The 21,794-nt window shown below is 35.9% G+C and overlaps 1 protein-coding gene across 1 annotated transcript in view; it reads left to right on the forward strand.

Moving 5' to 3' along the window:
• MDGA2 (MAM domain containing glycosylphosphatidylinositol anchor 2) overlaps positions 1–21,794 on the forward strand; it is a 793,866-nt gene that overhangs the window by 427,585 nt on the left and 344,487 nt on the right. Inside the window, exon 3 of the mRNA XM_028097835.2 lies at positions 2,308–2,482. Coding sequence (XP_027953636.1) covers positions 2,308–2,482 — 175 coding nt within the window. The remainder of the gene's footprint in view (positions 1–2,307; positions 2,483–21,794) is intronic.

The raw sequence follows: 21,794 nt of genomic DNA on the forward strand, positions 1-21,794 counted from the left end.
TACAATAATTATGAATAGATACAATCAATCTAAATAAACAAAAGTTATTTGGGGTCCCTTGTAATTTTTAAGAGTATAAAGGCATTTTAAAACCAGAAGGTTGATAACTGCCGGTTTGCATCGTAGTTTTTCCTCTCCCTGTTTTTCTCTCTTTTCTGTTTCTGCCTTTGTCTTCCTCTCTGTGTTTCTGTTATACACATTCACACACACACTCTCTCTTGCTTTCTCTATCCCCTATTCCTGGATGATTTCTAATACTGTACCAGTATAGCCCAAATTAATCATTGTACCTTAATAACATTTTTAATATCTGAAAGGGTTAGGTCATTTCCAAAATTGTTTTTATCTTGAACTTCCTTTTTATTATCTGAAATATATATTATTCAAAACAATTTTGTATTATAGTGGGCACCTAGGTGGCTCAGTCGGTTAAGTGGCTGCCTTAGGCTCAGGTCATGATCCCAGGGTCCTGGGATCAAGCCCCACATCGGGCTCCCTGCTCGGCAGGAAACCTGCTTCTCCCTCTCCCACTCCCACTGCTTGTGTTCCCTCTCTCGCTGTGTCTCTCTCTGTCAAATAAATAAATAAAATCTTTAAAAACTAGGGGCGCCTGGGTGGCTCAGTCGGTTAAGCAGCTGCCTTCAGCTCAGGTCATGATCCCAGGGTCCTGGGATCGAGCCCCATGCTGGGTTCCCTGCTCAGCGGGGAGTCTGTTTCTCCCTCTCCCTCTGCCTGCCACTCTGCCTGCCACTCTGCCTACTTGTGCTCTCTCCCTGTCAAATAAATAAAATCTTAAAAAAAATTTTTTTGTACCATATAATTTTATATTATATTATGATAGTAAAAAAAACCCTTGGTATCTTAATTGGAATTGTGTTTTATTTATCTCAGATTATATCCTAGAAATAATGATTATCGTAGAATTATCATCTGTCTATACAAGAACAGAAAATCAGAGCCCTTGTTACACATTGTCTTTTTATGAGCATTTTAGGAACCAGCTTATAAACGGCTTGAAGTCATGAGTCTTGCCATTTGCTTTTGTGTATATTCCATACACATAGAAGATGTTGAATAAATATTTGATATTTACTTTTGTGAATTACTCAGTTTTTATAAATCTCTAAGTAACATTTTCATTTCATTCACAATTAAGGACAGACATGATTATATTCATACCGATAGTTTAATGATTGGAGAACTTTTAAAAGATTCTTTTAATGTCATTATATTATAAATTTTAATTAACATTATATGAAAATAGCATAGATAATGGCAGTATTATAGGATTTCAGCTTTGAAGACTTAGTCTTTGGTTGCGTTTTTCCATGTTTCTTCTTATATGTTTGACCAAGGATTTCTGTCAGCCATTTCTCAACCTAAAAATAAAAACAAAAATAAATATTCTATCCAGCAGGGACAAGGAGAGAAGTAAAACCAAATCCTCTTGACTTCCTACTTTGTATCACTTTACAGTACCATTATGTGGCTTTTGTTCAGGTTTTATAAACTAAGATACACAAATTGGAGTTGAATGCCAGTCTTTATTGCTAGCCAAAACTAAGTCTGTTGTACACAGCTGTGTTTAAGAGAATGTTACTGTTTATAATGAAATGTTTTAGTTATTCAAAGTGTTTTGGCAGTTAAATAGAAATGCTCTCTTTGGAAAAGTTTGCACATTTTTTGAAAATAATTATTGATATAAAGTGAATTCTAATTATCAAAACAGACAAGTCATTTGTAGACTTATTAGAGTAAAGCCATAAAATAAGAAAACACTTGTAACAGCCAGGTATATATGATTACACATAATCTCAATAAGCCATTGGACTAACCTGCTTAAATTATCCAAATCAAACAGGAGATTTAAAATAAAATAATGAAAACATGTCTGAAAAGACCTTATAAGAGTCTACCTGTACTAAATAAAGAGTACTTTAGGAGAGTTTGAAAAATATGAAAGAAAAGTTCTCAACAAAAAGAGAAACTAATCCATATTTCCAACATATTACATATATTTAACTCTAATTCCCTTTATTTTGTCTTTATATTGCCCCCCTGCACTGATTAAGCTCTTCATGAATTATATACAATTGAATTAGAATTACATACACTATCCAATAATGACATTGCATTCAAATTTTTATAATTCAATTGTGCATATAAATTTAATTTTTTTTTCCTGATAACTTGCTAGGAATGGCATATAGCATCTCCAAAAGCAAACTCTTCAAATGAGTAATGGCTATTTGATTTTTCTTTGAGAAAACCAACCTAAAGTAACCATCTTTGTTGATGCTTGCTCAGATCAGGTGGACCAAAACAGCAGGAAGTGCCTCTGACAGATTCCAAGACTCAAGTGTCTTCAATGAGACTTTGAGGATTACAAACATTCAGCGACACCAAGGAGGCCGGTATTACTGTAAAGCAGAGAATGGCTTGGGGTCCCCAGCGATAAAGTCAATCAGAGTGGATGTGTACTGTAAGTAACTTTCCCAGAAAACTACGGTTAAGTCTCCTATGGCTTTCTGTCCTACAGCTTGAGGTCTGTTTTTTTGTCCATTGAGAAAAACTATGATTTGTTCCAAAACATAGCATTCTGTTTCATTGAGGATAAAAGGTATGTAAGATAACTATAGCTCATGTACTATACTTACTGAAGAAAAGAGTCTCCATTAGGAATTTTCATAATTTTTATGAGAAAGTATTACATTTTCATCATAGAACATTAAAGAACCAGAGTAACAAAAAGACAATAAATATTACTGATAATCCCACCAATGATCTTGAGCGTTTGAATGTATATACTTCCTATCTTTATATAGAAGTATATAAATGCGTTTTTATAACTGCATAGGAAAATATTATGCGATACATACTGTAACTTGCTTTGTTAACTTTACCTCTGGGTGAATTCAGTTGTTCTTGCTTTTGTAAAGGAACACCATGTACGCGGTACTATTTGAATTGGCTTGTGAATGACCAAAATCTCTAGGTAGAGCCTGTTTTTGATCCACCTGTGTTGAAAGCAATCAGTACCTTGGGCAATGCTGTGCCACCCGGGAAGTGTTTGTTGATTTATTTTGATTCTTAGTCTCATTTTTCCACTTTTTGCTGTTAGCAAATATACTTAAAATTTTCTTGGTCTCCTTACCTTCTTCCCCACCAAAACAAATCAAGGACCTACATTCAGTTTGTTCTTTTCCACAGGTTTAACCCATCATTCCACTATCTTTTTATGAGAACTTGCATTTTTTTAACTCTCTACCATTAGAATAAAAAGATTTTTTTTTTCTCTCCTCAAAGTAATTCAGACATAAGTAACAAGTGAGGAGTTCCTGTTTTTCTACCTATCTCTTATTGTGTCCCTTTCCTTTGTTTTGCAATGTGGGACAAGTGTTGCATAGTTAGGAAGGTGACTGGAATTAAACATGATCTATTTATTGCACTGTTTGTTGAATCTCATTCAGTTATTCAGGTGACTGGGAAGTGGGTGGCAGGGCTACATTTGTGGTTTATCTTGTACTCGGATGCTTGTTCCTTTCCTGGAAAGGATGAGAGAGAAGGCCTGTTCCAATCATTGTAGCATCTTCTAGCCCTTAGGCATCCCTTGGTATAACTCAGGCACCTGCATCCCACGTGCTACTCTCAGGGCACACAGGTTGGCCTTACCCATACACTGCCTCACCACAGTATAGCCTCTGGCCCTTCTCCTGATCACATAGTTCCAGTTATGTATACTTAACAACAACAACAACATTAGTTTTGTTCATATATAATTTTTTAAAGTTTTTATTTAAATTCCAGTTAGTTAACATACAGTGTTATATTAGTTCCAGGTGTACGGCATAGTGATTCAACACTTCCATATAACACCCGGTGCTCATCACAAGTGCCCTCCTTAATCCCCATTGCCGATTTAATCCCCCCACCTGCCTCCCTTCTGGTAACTATCAGTCTGTTCTCTATAGTTGAGAGCCTGTTTCTTGGTTTGCCTCTCTTTTTTCCCTTTGCTCATTTGTTTTGTTTCTTAAATTCCACATACGGTATTTGTCTTTCTCTGACTTATTTCGCTAGCATAATACTCTCTAGTTCCATCCATGTCATTGCAAATGGCAAGATTTCATTAAAAATTATATATGAACAGCCACCCTGGGAAACAGTATGGCCGTTCATATATAATTTTTAACTAAACTAAATTTAATTTAAATGAATTACACATTTCTATGATATAACTTTCTAGAAAACATACCTGTGCCTTTTTGGTGTTGTTATTATAGCTTTGGTCATGAAGTTTTAAAGATTTTTTTAATTAATTCATTTGAGAGAGAGCACACAAACAGTGGGGATCCCGGTCAGAGGGAGAGGGAGATGCAGACTCCCCACTGATTGTGCGACTCAATCCCAGGACCCCAGGATCATGATCTGAGCCGAAGGCAGATGCTTCACCGACTGAGCCACCCAGGCGCTCCTTGGTCATGAATTTTAATATTTAAAACGTTCTGAAAATTGAATGAGTGTATTTGCTACTTGCTTTGTTGGGTTTTATTGGTAAATTTTTTCAGCAAAACCTGATGTGAACTAGTTTGGTGGCAACATCTGATTTAAAATTACTCAAATAGAAAAATAGAAAAGGGGTACCTGGGTGGCTCAGCTGTTAAGCGTCTGCCTTCGGCTCAGGTCATGATCCCAGGGTCCTGGGATCGAGCCCCACATCAGGCTCCCTGCTCGGCGGGAAGCCTGCTTCTCCCTCTCCCACTCCCCCTGCTTGTGTTCCCTCTCTCGCTGTGTCTCTTTGTGAAATAAATAAATAAAATCTTTAAAAAAAATAGAAAAGACTTTATGCTCTTTCTTTACCCTACTTTGTTTGAATAATCATATGTTTTGCTCAGGAAATAATGTATCTGATTATACAGTATTGTCACAGAGCCTGCTGAGTATGTTGTGTAACATATGGTATATCTACTGTATTACCTTTTGAAAATCGAAATATTCTGAAAAACATTCCCCAAAGGTTTTGAATAAGAGATTGTGATTTTCACTGCCACCACAAGAGGTTTGATAATAATTTATATATATAATTATAATAATTAAACATATTACTGGGTTAAAAATCAAATACAAAAGAGGAAATTATATTTTTTAAGGACTTAAAACAATACTTTTTTTCTCCTCTTACTACAAAGCCATTTCAGTACTATTCTGCATTATACCCACCCTTTTCTATCTGTTCATGTCTCTTGCTGTCCAGACTCAGTTGTGCCTCACTGTTTTACTTTACAGTGCACACTTTGGCAGAAATGTTAGCACAGCTCCCCTCAGTGCTCCAAAGCCCTGTTAGTCTTTTAAGACTCAGGTCACCTTCCAAGCAGCCAGGACCCAGATCTCCTTTCACATTTCACACAATTCTATGCCTAACCACCTCCTTTTCCCTGCCAGCTTCCCAGTCAATCCCTACAGAAGACTAGAATTTTTTTTTTTTTAATATGAGATGTTGAACTGGAAAGACTTTGAAATAAGAAACTTGGAATCATCAAAAACGAGAAGCAACATACTGTAGTTAAATCAGGGTTATTAAGTCAAAGTTTACATATTCAACATCGTCCCTTCTCACATTTGGTTCTGAAAATGCCTTCCTGGCAGAATACTGGAGAATTCCTGTCCAGGAAAACCGATAAACTCTGGAGGAAAGGCTGCGGATCCTGACAAGTATGGGACTTGGTGACAATAGTCCAGCTAATACACTTACAAACGAAGCCTACTACTGATCAACAAAACTACCAATATGCTCTTTCATAATTGACTCTTTAACAGGAATATACCATATACCCCCAAATTTGAGACAATCTTCTAACAAAAAAGAAATAAACCAAGAAAAAGAAATAGGAAAAAGAATTCAGGAAACAAGGATAATTCAGGGGGCCAAAATACAAAATAAAATACAATTCATTGATTATTTTAATTGGTGTTCTCAGAAAAAAAGAAAATATTGCATGTATGTAACAAGAACAGGAAAACTAAAAACAAAGAATTTTTAGAAAAAATCAAAGAACTCTTGGAATATTAAAAATGATAGCATAAAAATCAACAGAAGTTATGAAAGATAACTTTGAAATCTTACAGAGAGTAAAACAAAATTTAATAATCAAATGGATAGAACAAGAAAGAGAAGATAAGAAAATGAAAGAATTAGTCCAGCTGATCTAACATTTGAATAAAAATTCCAAACAGAGAAAATAGAGGTGAAGAAATTATTTTTTAAAAAATTAAGAAAATTTGCCATCATAGTTGGACATGTGTTTTCAATTACTATGTGTCTAGTACAATGCAATAAACAAGATCCACACCAAAACACATCAATATGCAATTCAGAACACTAGGAGAAAAGTGATCTTAAAAATTGCCAAGGAGTTTTTTTGTTTTTTTCCAAAATGGTCACATGTAATGAATTAGGAATTAATATGGCACAGGTCTTCTCAATAGGAATCAGGAAACTAGAATACAACTGAGTAAAGCTTTTGAAATTTGGAAGGAAAGTTATTTCCAAACTAGAATTTTTCACACAGCCAGTCATTGTGTTTTTCTTTTTTTCAAATATCAAAGAAGATCCTTTTTAGAAGAAGACATTTTTAGACCTATAAAATTTCCAATTTTTTTTCGCCTTGTTCCCTCTCTCAGGACACTACTTTTATATGTTGAACCAAAACTAGAAATTAAATCAAAAAAGAGGAAGAGATGTAATAATAACAACAATAAAAAAGGAGATTTGTATAGGAGAATATAGAAGGGAATCCCAGGATGATGATGAAGCAAGACACCATGATGATAGCTGTGCATTGTGTCTCAAGGACAACCAAGACAGACTGAAGCTGAAGAGGCTCCGTGAAGGATGTTTTCATGAAGCAGATGCAGCTGGTGGGTTGCCTGGTTTTAGAGAAGAACTTTATGCTTTTCATGGAAAGCTTAATAATGTGGTGATGATAGATGCATACACAATTGAGAAAACAAAATACAGACGTTATTAACACAAGACAAATTATGAAATGAAATGTAATTGGAATATATTACAAGGTTCAACTGTAAAGAATACTTGCATCGTCATCAACAGCAACAGCACTTAACCAAAAGTATGATATAAGGAAGATGGGAGAGAGTTAGTATAGAAGGGTTAGTATAGTTTGTAAAGGCTTATCTTGAACAGGAAAAAATCAATAAGACAATATGAAAATGAAAAGAAAAACAGTCTATAAGTTGCCATTAAACATTTAGGAATATGAAGGCAAAACCAAGACCGGTTAAGAACTGAATTAGAAAAGGTTGCCTCTGGGTATTAGAAATACTTGAGGTTGTGTTTTATTTGGTTTTCTAAACTGTGTGCATGTATAATTTATTTTTTTAATTCATAAAATATAGATTTGAAGATTTTGCCTTGAGGTCCTTGTTAATAAGCCCTTATAAGTCAAAACTGATTTCATTCCAAATTATATCAGATTATTGTCTTCTAAAACTTAAGACTAGATTTATATTCACATTTTTCTTGAATTCTTCATAAGAATTGGTATTCCTTGATATTTGACATCAAATAAAATTGGCTGAAAAGATATCTCTTACAAGCAAAAGATAGGCAATAACAAGGGACATTAGTGCCACATTCTAACTAATTTTACCCCAGAACTTGATAGGATTAAACTCAGGTTAATCTTCCCTACCATTTATTTGCACATGGTTTAGGATGAAACTTAATAAGTTTTGACTCTTCATTCAACAAATATTTAAGTGGCTATTCAAAATATGATTCCCTTAAATTTTGTGAGGCTACAAAGGAATTATCACATAATTTGTACCTTCATTGAGTTTAAACTGCTTAAGGAGACAACATAAAATATATAATTCATTTAAATGGAATACAAATGTTAAGCAATAGGATAAATAACATAAATTATACTACACAACATGAATGATGTGTCAAATGGCACAGAAAATGTAGTGCTGGGAGTGAGAGGGTCCTGTGGACTCCTACCATAAAAGAAGTAGGGTTTACATTGTAGTTTGAAGGATGAGATTTTAGAGAAAATTCCTCGTGACATTTCTACATGTCTTTTGGCAGTTTTTGTTCTGAACTCCCTTTCCAAGGATGTTTGTGTAGCGAGCAGCCTCTGATATTCGAGATGGTGTCTGTCTCCTCAGGGCAGACGGCCATTTGTTTCCTCACCAGCATAATAAAGGTAATGTCTATCTCAGGAGCAAAGATTGGGCAGGTTTGCTAGCAGGAGCTTTTAAGATTGGGAGTTTCCTAGGCTCAGGATTCCTTAGCTGTGTCACAAACTGTATGTTCAGCATTCATCTGGGCTGCCCCCAGATCGCCCCCCTGGAAATTGAGGGAGGAGGAGAACCTATGAAAACATGAGGCTCCTATATCCATTGGAGGCATGAGTAATAAAGTCCTTTGTCTCTGACTCAGAAGTTTCATTTCTTTGGTGAGCATCCATGAAACGGTGACAGGCTAACATGTTAGCCAGCAAAATAGGGAAAATACCAGATTCTTAAGAGTCTTGACACAGAGTTTAAACAAGTAGAGGGGAAGGCCAGAGGTAATCCATAGTGAGTGAGCATTTTGATTAAAGGCATAGAAGAGGATTAAGTGAACTGTATTTGCAACGGGACGGTGGGGGGGATACTGACTAAAATAGGGGGATTAGAGGAGGAATAAGGGCTTAATTTAAAAGGTGGGCTGCCAGATCGTGTTGAAAACTTACTGCCAGTGTTTTCAGACCAAATGAATGATTCTCTGCCATGTATGCTAAGATTTAAAGAAATTATCATTTTAGGACTTCAGAATTACTGATGAGAGTCAGCATTCTCCTAATACCAACACTGCTTCGTTTGTCTTAAGAAGCGACGACCGCTCGTTAAGAGCCCCAAGATTCATTTTTGGAGAAGGAGTATAGTAATTTATTTTTATAGAATTTTATATGTATGTATAAATATATATACACTATATGTAATATATATAATAATATATATACAATATACACAATTTACATAAATTATTACACTTCTCCTCCAGAAATTATATAAATTATTTGACATATATGTGAATATAAATATATAAATTTATATATATAAATATATATAAACCAGGCTCACGGAAGTTTGAAGTTTTCATACTGGAATATTTTTGTTACCTTGAGATTCTTGAGGGCATTTAAACAATTTTCTGAGAATGTGCTCCCCTAATTCTTTTACTTATTCTTAGCCATGACTATATTGCTCACAGGGTAATAGAGGTCATACAACTTTAAAGGTTAGGGTTTGATTAAAGATAATTTTTAATTCAAAAAGAAATTAGATTCAGAGGCATTAGCTTAATAAGTTTTCATGTGTGCAGACACTGTTCACACATGAGACAAATCTTTTTCAATATCCATTAAACATTTTATAAGCCTTCTTATTTCTGAAACATATTCCCCACTTTAATTTCACTTAGATAGATTGCTGCATTTCATTACATTCAAACCAAGCAGTGATTTTTTTTTTAATCCTTGTCTGTTAGATTTATTTATTACATTTTTACCTGATAAATTAGTGGGAAATTAAGATGACACGTTACCGATTTATTCCCCAAATACAATTTACCTGTGATAGAAAGAAGAATTATAAACTATAGAGTTAAAAATTTTTGACAATGAGTTGTTTCGGTTTACTTTTATTGGACCCATCAACATGACTGCTGGATGACAAAGTTTAGAAAAAGGGCTAGAATGACAAATGGGAATTCTGGTATAAAAGCAAGCCCTGCAAGAAAACTAATGCCTGAAGTCAATCTCATTAAGCATGATTTTCTTATTCACCACCCCTCCTCCCAAAACCTCAGCCTTGGGTTTGGAAGGGCTTAATAGTGTTTGATGTGGTAATTACAATGCTTATTAAAAATGGGTTACTGTCATGACAATTACCCTATTAATAAATTTCAAGACAGAATTTTGCAATATTATATATGATATATATAATAATATGTATATTATATATGGTGCAGATGAAGAATACTTGCCCCATGAGCAAATAACTCTGATATTTGCTCATGGGGCACGTGACCAATCACATCCAAATGTGAATTCTTACTAATAAAATCGTTTGCTTTGGTTTCTTAAAAAATTTAAAACAATAATATTTTATTCTTTTGACTATATCTTGTGGTCAAATCTTTTTTAAACAGATATTTGAAAATTGACATTCTGTTAACATTATTTGTACAGCTGATCATATTGTAAAACTAAAGGCAGAATCATATATTTATTCCTATTTAATTTCATTTTATTTTTACTTGTGCAGAAATATTTTAAGATTTTAAAATCTCTTTATTGTAGAATTTCATTTCCTATTTATTCATTTCATTTTTTGGTATTTTCCTGTTTTACTTAAAAATATTATTGCTTCTTGGGGCACCTGGATGGCTCAGTCATTAAGTGTCTGCCTTCGGCTCAGGTCATGATCCCAGGGTCCTGGGATCAGGCCCCACATCGGGCTCCCTGCTCCGTGGGAAGCCTGTTTCTGTTTCTCCCTCTCCCTCTCCCCCTGCTTGTGATCCTGCTCTCACTGTGTCTCTCTCTGTCAAATAAATAAATAAAATCTTTAAAAATATATATATTATTGCTTCTTATATTTCATCTAATTCACTGTTAAACATATTGCCTGGGGGCAACACCAAGCTCAGACCACTTTAATATGCTACAAACACATCCCTAAATTTCAGCTATTAATCATGACCTGTAGTAGAATCTTTCTTCCAATGTTTATTTCCTTAATACACAGATAAACTCTATTTCTCAGTCTTGGTTCATCTAGTTGTGGTCATGACACTAATTTTGGTCAGTGGCGTAAGGGAAGAAGTGATATATGCCACATTCCAGCTGAGTGCCTGAAACATCTCATGTAATTCTTCACACATTGTCTTGATTTATGTATCTTTGCATACAGAAGCTCCAGTAAAGTGTCTGAGGATCCTGTGGTTTTTTTGGAGCCCCATGATGGAAGAATGTTGAATCTCAGGGTCACCATTAGAGGACAGCTACCCAGGAGACCAATTAGCGTAGGAACAATTGAATTGGAATTTTCGTGAGAGGAAATTGTTTTGTTTTGTGTTAAGCCACTGAGGTTTTAAGGGTATCTGTTATACTTGTCCTAATTGTCGTCTTCTTTGTTACTATTTCTATTCTCCATTTCTACAATGTATTCATGAAATTATAGAGCATCTTGAAAAATATATGGGTCAATTTATTTTTTTCAGCACATCTGAATGGTTTAGAGGTAAGTACACTTTAACAAAAACAAACTTGTACAAGAGAAGAAATCCATTTATTGAATATATGCACAAAATGAGCATATTGGAAATATGGAAATTTAGGAATAGGAAAATTACTGATTTCTCAGATTTTAATTTTACTATCTGTACCCCCAGTCTAGGAGATACTCCTGCTCTGAGACCTCTCCCCCTCGGAACTCTATGTTAATGAATTCTGAAGCTGATCCATTTTCTAGTTTCTCAGTTCTCCCCTTCTTTTGTGAAACAAGGGGTAGGACTATGTCTCAGTGGAAGAATATAACACCAGTATGCCAATTTTATTCTGTGTTGAATTCTCAGTGTTTATAATATCTTGCTCAAATGCTGTCCTAAAAAAAAGTATCCAATTTTTATTTGTCTAAAGTTACTACAACTGAAGTATAAAGAAGTGGTTATTGTTTCCTTAAGAAAGCCAGTTTAGGGGTGCCTGAGTGGATCAGTCAGTTGAGTCCAGCCCTTGGTTTCGGCTCAGGTCATGATCTCCAGGTCATGAGATTGAGCCCCGCAAGGGGCTCTGCATTTTTTAGCAGGAAGTCTGCTGAGGATTCTCTCTCTCTTTATGCTTCCCGCCTCCCCCCCCAACCCCCACCCCGCGCTCACATGGTTGCACACTCTTTCTCTCTAAAAGAAGAAAAAAACAAAACAAGCTGTTTCACTGTCCCAGAATTCCTCAGGAAAATTAAATTCTAATTCCTCACGGTTGTCACTAGCTTAATAATGCACTCTTTATGTTTATTTCCCTCACTTTTCCAATAACCTACTGGTGTTTCTGGGAACACTTTCAAATGCGCTGCTTGCGCTTGAGTGTTTGTCTCAGAGTTTGCCTTTGGGGAAACTCAGAAGGCACATCAATAAAGAAAGGGTGTTTAACTTGTAATAATGATACATTATTCCAGAATGTTAACAGGTGGATTTTTGCTTTAAGAGCAAGCAACACATCTGACTTTATTTGTATTTTAATAAACTTTATCAGAAGTTACTTTGCACAGAGTATTAAAATATTGATTACCACATATTTTGACTGACTTATCTAATTTGCAGTATCATTTTCTATATAATCATTAAGCATCTTTTAAACAATAATTTCAACAGAAATTTCAAGGTAATTTTTTAAATTTCATCTCTGGAGAAGAGCAAGTCTTGAATTCATTTCTTATTCTCTTCTAACAATGAGTTTCATGTACAGTCATCAAATTTAGTGGAACAGATTCTGTAGCATGTCCTTGGTTCTGTAGAAGACTTAGCTTTTCTTAGTTCCCCATAAACATTACCTATTTCATACCTGGTCACTGATTCTTATTCAGAGAACATAATGGAAGAGTTGCTATTAAATCAATGTACTCCTATCTTTATCAAGCTGCTTATTATCTATTCACTACTGATCGAACATATCCTTTTAAGAAATAATCATGGAGGAACTACTGGAATCTTTCCCTCATTCCATGGGCACACAATCAGAAGAGCTTCCAGCAGCTTTCTCTCAGTTGCTCTGCACCTGTTCCTACTGCCTATAGGTTGTTGTGCTTATTCAACCTGATTCTGAAAATCCCAAATGTTCTGTTAGCCTTCTGAATTGGAGGTCCCAGAAGGCCTTTTCCAATTAGAGTCTGTCAGTTTGCAATGTTAATTGAGGACTCACTATTACAAAACATTCTACTAGAAACTATGCTGAGAAATAAAATCACAATGCCTTTGCCCTAAAGGAGTTTATAATTAGTTGGAGATTTTAAAAAATAGACATAGGGGCACCTGGGTGGCTCAGTCATTAAGTGTCTGCCTTTAGCTCAGGTCATGGTCCTGGGGTCCTGGGATCGAGCCCCGCATTGGGTTCCCTGCTCTGCGGGAAGCCTGCTTCTCCCTCTCCCACTCCCCTTGCTTGTGTTCCCTCTCTCGCTGTGTATCTCTCTGTCAAATAAATAAATAAAATCTTTAAAAAAATAAATAAATAATAGACCTAAAAAAGAACTTGGTTAAGAAATAAACTGATGAGTAAAATTAGTATGCATGTTAAAAATACTAAAACAAAAGTGATACAAAATATGATATTAATTAGAAAGTATTCCCACTAAATATATTAAAGTAAAAAAAACAGATATAACTACTATATGAATGTACATTTAATTTCTAGGTTGTTAGTTTTATAAAAACTATCAATTCTTGAACAAACTTATTAACTGAAAAGTAGCAGTTTTTCACAAAAGTTGATGACTGCTTAGGCAAAAAAAGTTTGCATCTGATTTCAGTAAAGGTTCTCTCTCATAACTAAAAATTACTTATAGGGACGTCTGGGTGGCTCACTGGATTAAGCGTCTGCCTTCAGCTCAGGTCATGATCCCGGGGTCCTGGGTTCCTGCCCCACTTTGCGCTCCTGGCTCAGGGGGGAGCCTGCTTCTCCCTCTCCCACTGCCCCTTCCCCCACTCATGCATGCTCTCTCTCAAATAAGTAAATAAATAAAATCTTAAAAAATAAAAATTACTTACAACTTTTATCTGTCATATTAAAGTGGTAAATCCATTGATTAAACCAAGCAAAAAGCCCCTTAAAGAAACAGACCATTGGCTATGTGAGATTCTTTAGTCAAAGTTTAATGGCAGGCAGATGCTCCTGCTGAGTCAGCCAGAAAATTGGTGTTGGCCTTCAGTGTTGTGATTTCTAGTCAGTTCATGAAGTGTCTCAATCTAGGTTTTTCCCTGAGGGCAAAGTCTGCTACTGTCAACTCTGTATTACATACATATTTCATTAAAAAAAAAGGAGAACTGATACAATTTTTACAAATACAGTGAGTTAATAAAATGATTTGGATCTGAAAAATATGTAAGAAGATGTTTAATTAGATTGATTTCACATGTTTTTAAATCTAGCAAATTCTGAGTCTCAATGAAAGGATAAAGTAAAAGTTTGGATAGTAAATTATTGCTCACATATATTTAGCACTGGAGGCCATTATGTGACTAATACTTCCTCTGAATGTATTCAGAATATATTATACTGTCTAATTTAAATTTATACCTGGCCCAAGAAAACCTAGTAAACTTTGTTTCTGCAGTTCTGTCTATACCATGAGTCAGATGAAATAATTTGAAATATCAATTCTTGACTAGTTTTATAAGGACAGTGTGGGAAGATTCTCACAGACAGTAAAGAAAGGCATTAGATTTATACAAGATAAGAAGCTCTTCAAAATTATAATGATTTCTACCTCCAACTTTCAGCAATAGTTTATTATTTTTTCCTCTTGACAACTGAAGGAAATGGTTCTTGTCAGGGTGGCCAGGGATATTAGAGAAGACATCTGGCCTTGTCTTGGTACTTTATATTTTCAAAATCTTAGTTCTGTTCTTTTAATAGAAAGAGAAAAATTTAATTAACATTTTTTAGCATCTGAACTGTATTTGTATGACCAAATACCAAATACTGAATTATCTAAAAGTAGCCAACTTTCAAGTTCTTGGGTTGAAAATGAAGTGAAAATATCTAAACTCCAGTAAAGAACAATGCAGTGTTTTTTGTTGTTGTTTTTGTTTCTTTTCAAAATTTTTTTGTTCATGGCCACTGGAGTCTGTCTTTAGGCTTGGAATATAAAAATCCATGTGTCATGAGATAACTATGACATGCATTCAGGACATCCAGATGGCTGTGAATAAAGTAAATGAAGGGTTTGTTCATTTTCAAACATTTTCAGGTGTCCATCCCTAAGAGTTATATTCAAAATGTGGTGTGAACATGTAAAGAGAGGCTTTTAGAAATCCTTTCTAATTTTCAGAATGAGCTAAATTAGAGAGTGACAGATGCCATTTTGTAAGCCCACCTTCCACTCTGTTATTCCAGTCCCTCCTCACCTCACACCTGGTTCCTGCAAAGAACCTCCCAGCCGACCTCTCCTACAGTAATAGTACTCTCCTGGAATTTATTCTGCATATCATTACCAGGTCAGCCTCTTAAATTCAGGGCTCATCTTGGTACTTGTCACTGAAAATTCCACATTCGTTGTGTACTTTTTTACTAATTAAAATCTCATTCCTTGTGCTTGTTTTTCCTCTTCGGTTGAAATTGAATCCCTCACCTCCCAAATCAATGTTTTCTTCACGCCTTCTCCCCTCTTCCTCCTGCCCCCCATACTCTAGCTGGCTTAGCACTCTCCTGCTATCTTAAGAGCCTGGCTTCCTTCTGCCTCCACCCTGTCCTGCTGTGTCTTCTACCACATCCTCAGCTTCTCTGTTGCATCCAATTACCCTATCTTGCCTCTCCTTCAAGGTCCCTTGTGGACTACTTAAGCTCTTTCTTCATCTCCTCTCCTGGGAATTATAACTTTTGTTTTTAATTTTATGCCTCAAAAATGTGTGATTACTTGCCTCTTTATTTCCCATGTCCACAACATATTTTGGGAAGCCTTGAGGCCACTTTAAGACCCAGAGTTTTTCAGATTTTAGAAAGTTTATTGTAAACATACAGTAGTTTTTATATCATCAGTGAGACATGGGGCACTTCATGATGAAAAACATTAATATTCTGTAGTTCTTTCTATATCCTGAGTCATGTCAATCATGAGGTGGGACAAATGAACTTTATAAATAGCCTCAAATCATTTGAAGGCAGCGTTTATCATCCAAAGAGCTCAGGTCATGTCAGCTTTTGCTTTCAAATGGCTTACAAAAAACTTTCCTTATTAAAAGCTTTATGGACTTCAGAATGATGTAGATGAAATTGTGGAATTGCATGTAAGGCACTGTATACCTTTATTAATAGTTCTTGTGTGTGTTGACAGGTATTACATAATGATTCATGCCTGTAAATTTTGTTTTTCTCAAGGTCTTGTAAACTCCTGGAAAGCAGGGCTCACCTTATGTCATTATTTAATATAGTCTTGTCCAAATGACCAGCTCTGTGCCAAACTTATGGTAGGGGATAGGAAACAGGTGTTTGTAGAGGGATAGATTAATTACTTAAGGGCACCTGGAGGTAGAATCAAACCACTTGATCTTAATTCTTTCAGAATGTGTATCTGAATTCATCCTTCTTATACTTGTGGTCTCTCTTTTATGACTTCTGCATTCTTAGAAATAGCCTATACATTTCCTCAAAGCAAAGATTCAGGCAAAGAAATGATGGCATGTGGCCATATTTCTACTGGGAAAAAGAGAAATGACTAGTTTCTTAACAGCAATTCACTGAGAGCGCAGAATACTGTAGTTGGAAAACTCTGAGTTAGAAATTTACTATTTCTTTCCTTTTTCTCTCTCTCTCTGTGAGCATGGAGCAATGTTTTCAATGAGAAGCTGACATCTGGAAAACAAGCCTTTTGAATAGTGCCCTCCGTGGGAGTGAAATTCTACTTCATATGATGTTGTATATAGTGAACCATTCAGTATTCATTCAACAAACAATTCTCAAATGACTTCTGTGTGGCAGATTCTGTGTGACTCAGTGTTGAGAACAGAGTGTTAAAACAAAACCAACACAGTTCATATCATCAGAGAGAGGGTGATCCAGAGAAGCAGAGTTAAGATACTTGCTGTAGTAGCTGAAATTCTCAGCTAAGATTGAGGAATCATGGTTCTATTTCTTCTTATGCTAGCCCTGAAACTTGCTAAATTATGACTTCAGTAAAGAGACGTTTCTGTGTCTCAATGTTTTTTTTCTTTTTTCTTTCTAAATGAATAGATCGAACTAAAGCATGCTTTATAAAAATTTTTAGGTTCTTTGATTCTGAATTTCTTTTTTATTGAAAGGATGCTTTAAATTAAACAAAATCACATCTAGAGTGAAGATTTTTGTGTGCCTGGGGCCTGGAAGAGAAAAAAATAAAACCTCTAATACACAAATACTTACTTTCTTTTTCTAAGAACTGGTTTGAAAAATTATATGATCCATCAGTAAACATTTTCTGAGCACCTCGTTGGCTTGGGAATATTTAAAATATATAAAGCATATTATCCGTCCATTAATAAGTTACAGCCTCTTTTGGAAGTAAGAGTAGATGTAAAATGTAAAACCATAAATACAAAAGTGTATTATAGAAGTTAAGGGGACTAAAGAATCTCTAAAGATTGGTATGATTGGAAGGATGGCTTGAAGCTATAAAGAAAGAGTAGACTCAGACCAGTCAAGATGAGAGAGGGAGAATATTTCTGATTGGGAGAGTGGGACTGGTTAGGTGTGGGTATGGAATTATGTATGATATTCTTAGGGGAGCGTAGTTCTAGTTCATTGCCAGGAGAGACTGGTTTTGGTAAGGGTTACAGGGCAAATGTTCTCTGAATATTTAGGCAGTGTCCTGGAATGCCAAGGTAAATAGTTTGTATATCATTGTGTGGAAAACGAGGAGTGTGGTAGAATTGCTAAACAAGGAGATATATATATATATATATATATATATATATATATATGCACTTTATTATGTGAAAAAAAGTCTGGTAAAAATGTGAACAATGAAGAGAGAAAGCATTAAGACAAGCTTTTTTTTTTTTATCCTTGTGACTTGGGTCTCTCCTATTTTAAATAGCTTATTTAAGTCTTCACAGTATATTGGTGGCATAGTAGAAATTAGAAATGAGATCTTTTAACTGTGTGCCCATGGTATCACAATGAAATTGTCTTGGAGTCAAATAATGTTGGTAGTAAAGAAACTGGGAAATTTTCCTCATTAGCATGTTATTTTTCACAAACTCAGCAAAACACAGTGGGCCTGAGCTCTTTGAACTATTGTCAATAAGCTTGTTGTACTCTTTATAGAACAATACAAAATATGGAGAGGGTGTTGCAACTAACAGGAATTGGAAAGAAGAACAAGAGAGTATATTTAAAAGAACACAAATATAGTGTTCAGTGCAGTTTGGAAGAGAATGCTAAACCTACGTGAAATGAAGTGATACTATTACATGGTATGTCAGTGAGTACCTGAGAAGATCTAGTTTAGTTGTTTTCTTTTTCTGTTTCATGATTTCCTTTCCCACTTTTATTTGAAGACCATGTAGACACACACCACACATCCTTTGTATAACTTTTTAATGACTGTCAATTTTAACCCATTGTTGCTGCTGAATTTTCTCACTCCTCACTCATAACCATTTAGCTTTGTCTTCTATACACTTCTTGCAAGGTAAGCATGAGGTGTTGTGCTAAAACAGGAATGAATCACTGTAATTGGTAATTCTGACTACAACTGCTAGAAAAAGTAAGGCGGAATGACCACAATCAATATGCATAAAAAGTTATTAATAAGTAAGCTTTTCAATAAAGATTGTATAGTCCTTTGTAGATGTTTTCCATGTATTTACTCATTTCTAATTCTCTCTTTTTAAAAAATATCCCCATAGGCGCCTGGGTGGCTCAGTCATTAAGCGTCTGCCTTCGGCTCAGGTCATGATCCCAGGGTCCTGGGATTGAGTCCCACATCGGGCTCCCTGCTCAGCAGAAAGCCTGCTTCTCCCTCTCCAACTCCCTCTGCTTGTGTTCCCTCTCTCACTGTGTCTCTCTGTCAAATAAATAAATAAAATCTTTAAAAAAATAAAATTAAATTAAAATACCCCCATACTTTTCTTTTCTATATGTTGGACTGTGCCAACTCTAATTTTTCCTGTTGACACCTCTCAGGACTCACCCTCTCTGTAACCTTGCTTAAAAGCCCCCAATATATTTATCTGCTCCTTTGCAACCAGAGTGTGTCCTCAGGAAGTGTTGCAGACTCTTCTTTCTCACAGCCCTAAAGCCACAGTGCGGTTCTTATCTGTGGTTATATATAGTAATCTCTTGTGGACACTTAAAAAATTACAGGTCCTTGGTCCAAGTCTAAGACATTGCTCTTGATTCAAAACGAGGCATATGCCTCAACGTCATGCCATTTTCATACTCTCTTAACATCCAAAGCTCTCCCTCAGAATTTTTGAAAATTGCTTTGGTTTATAAAGCTCTCTGCTCCCTGGGCTTCTCCTTTTCTGTCTCTGTCATTGTGCAATCCTGTTTTGCTTAATTAGGAATAGTGGTCCGTTGATTTCATGCAAAACTCTGCAGTCACCAACACTCCATGAGCACAGTAGACCTTATTGAAACTTGTCCAGATGTGACGAAGGCTGATTTGATCCAGCAATACAAACAGCCTTACCTGGACCCAGTGGAATTACTGATCTTAGTTTCTTGTGCCCCCTTGGGGCATCCAGACGTTCTGTATCTTTCTGGTGCCTTCTCTACATTCCTCCCTCTCCTTCTTCCTTTCAGGAACAGTACAACAGTGTCTCTCCCATGTGCCACCAAGTCCTCTATCATGAAAAATAACATCACCGTCTTCTGAAGCTTAATAGGAACCCCATCTGGCCCTTCCAGTTTCACCTTCCCGTGAACGCTTACAAATGTGTTCAATCTTCTTGGGGGAACTGTTCTCAGATATTAGATTAATAAAATGTCTCTACCTCATTAAAGTTACATAAGAAGTATGTGGATCTCTGGAACTACACAGTGCCTAGGCAGTATCCATGATTGAGTCTGTTTGCTTACACCTTTTTTAAATAGGTGTAGGTATATATTAAGACTATAAAGGCAAAGCTTCAGCTTTAAATCACACATGACAACTGAGAACTCTTTTCAGGTATTTAACATACCAAAACTAGAAAGAAAAGTTGTTTTCCAGTATTTCAAAGATTTATCTTAACTTTAAGATTTTATTTATTTGAGACAGCGCGAGAACGAGCAAAGGGGAGAGGCAGAGGGAGAGAGACAAGCAGACTCCCTGCTGAGTGGGGAGACATGAGCTGAAGGCAGATGCTTAACCGGCTGAACCACTCAGGCGCCCCCCCAACTTTGTTTTTAATTATTTGTTGTTATAGTAATTTTGGCACAAGCATTTGTTCAACCACCGTGTATTGGGCATCAGTTATATGCCACTAATCTGGACACTAAGGTCAATAAGGTGTCATCCTTATGAGTACACACAGTGAGCCAAGCTACTGGGTTCCAATCCTGGATCCACACCTGGTCGATTCTATAATTTCTATAACCATATAATCCATACATTTTTACTCTCTGAACCTCACACAGCTAATTTTGCTCATTTAAAAAAATGGAGATGATAATAATACCAGAATTATACAGTGGTTGTAAGGATAAGATTAGGTGAAGCATGTAAAGTTTCTGGGTCAATGGCTGACGCAAGTCAGAGTTCAGGAAGGTCATCTCCTGACTGCTACTGACAGGTGGTATGCTAGGGATATGGGAGAATATGGAGTAGTTTCAAAAATGATGGTCATCATTGTCAGAATTGTAAATTTTATAGGGATGGAAGCCTGAAATGAGATTATTGAAAAAAAAAAATCAGGAAGTTAGCATACTTCCTCCAAGGGTAGGGATTAAGTGAAATAGAGTCAATGAGTTAATCTAATCACAAGGGTCCATCTCCACCATTACTAACTTTATGGCCCTGGGCAACTTGCTTAGCTCCTTTCTAAAGGACTAATGGTGATATCTAACAGATATCTAATCCTTATAGGTGCTGTCATTATCTAATGATCATAACTACATTTCTTAACATTAATCAACTGTCTACTATTCACTTGGCAAAGTGTTAAGCCATGGTAAGGATTTTGTTATTTAATTCTTACAGCTATAAAAGTTTAGAATGGTGATTGACATGTTAAGAACTCAATAAAGGATGTCTAGAAGAGAATGTGGGCAGGAGAAGAAGAGGTGGTGGGATGTATCCTATCGCTTTTATTTATGTGTAGGTAAAAAGACTACACCAGGCATATAAAAATAATTGTATCACTATTAATACAACTGCTTAACTAACAATAATAAAATATAGCATTTCATAGCACTTTTTGTATATACCGTACGCTATGTCAAGTACTTCACATGTGTTACATTCATTACCTGTGTACACGTTCCATCTCACAGATACGGAAACCGAATACAAGGAAAGACAAGTGATGCAAGACAGCAGGGGTATTTGTTGGAATTGAGCTGCTGAGGGGATAAAATCAAAAGCTCAGATAATTTGAGGAAAAACTAACTTTCTTGCTTTGTAGTCCCAAGGCAGGCAAGAAGGAGATAGAAAAAGATACGGATAAAGTAGGCTGGCAGCGGCTGGGAAGCTGAAGGAGTGCATATCTGTTGACCGTTTGGGTTGACTAAAATATAAGGTAACATTTGCTGCGAATGTGGGCAGAGGCTGGGTTAGAGGTCTGAAGAAAATTCTGCATGTTCGGAGCAGTTGTGAGGAACGGGAAATTTCATTTATTTGGAGGAGAGGCTTGTGAAGCAGCACGAAAGGCTGAGTTAGTTTAACCTGAAGGTGCACAGGCAACAGGGAGAGAAAAGAATAGGAAGCCAATGTAGAAAGGAAACATCCGTGTTTACAATGACAGAGTTGAATGCCTCTGTGGGATTTGATGATCTAGGTAATAATCTGGTGAGAGGGTGGCTGAGCTGGAGTGAAAGTTATCATGCTTTCAGTAAGGGTAA

Source organism: Eumetopias jubatus, unplaced genomic scaffold (assembly GCF_037043125.1).
Source record: "Eumetopias jubatus isolate StellerSeaLion01/CBP00866 unplaced genomic scaffold, mEumJub1_p1.0 scaffold_7, whole genome shotgun sequence".
Lineage (NCBI taxonomy): Eukaryota > Metazoa > Chordata > Mammalia > Carnivora > Otariidae > Eumetopias > Eumetopias jubatus.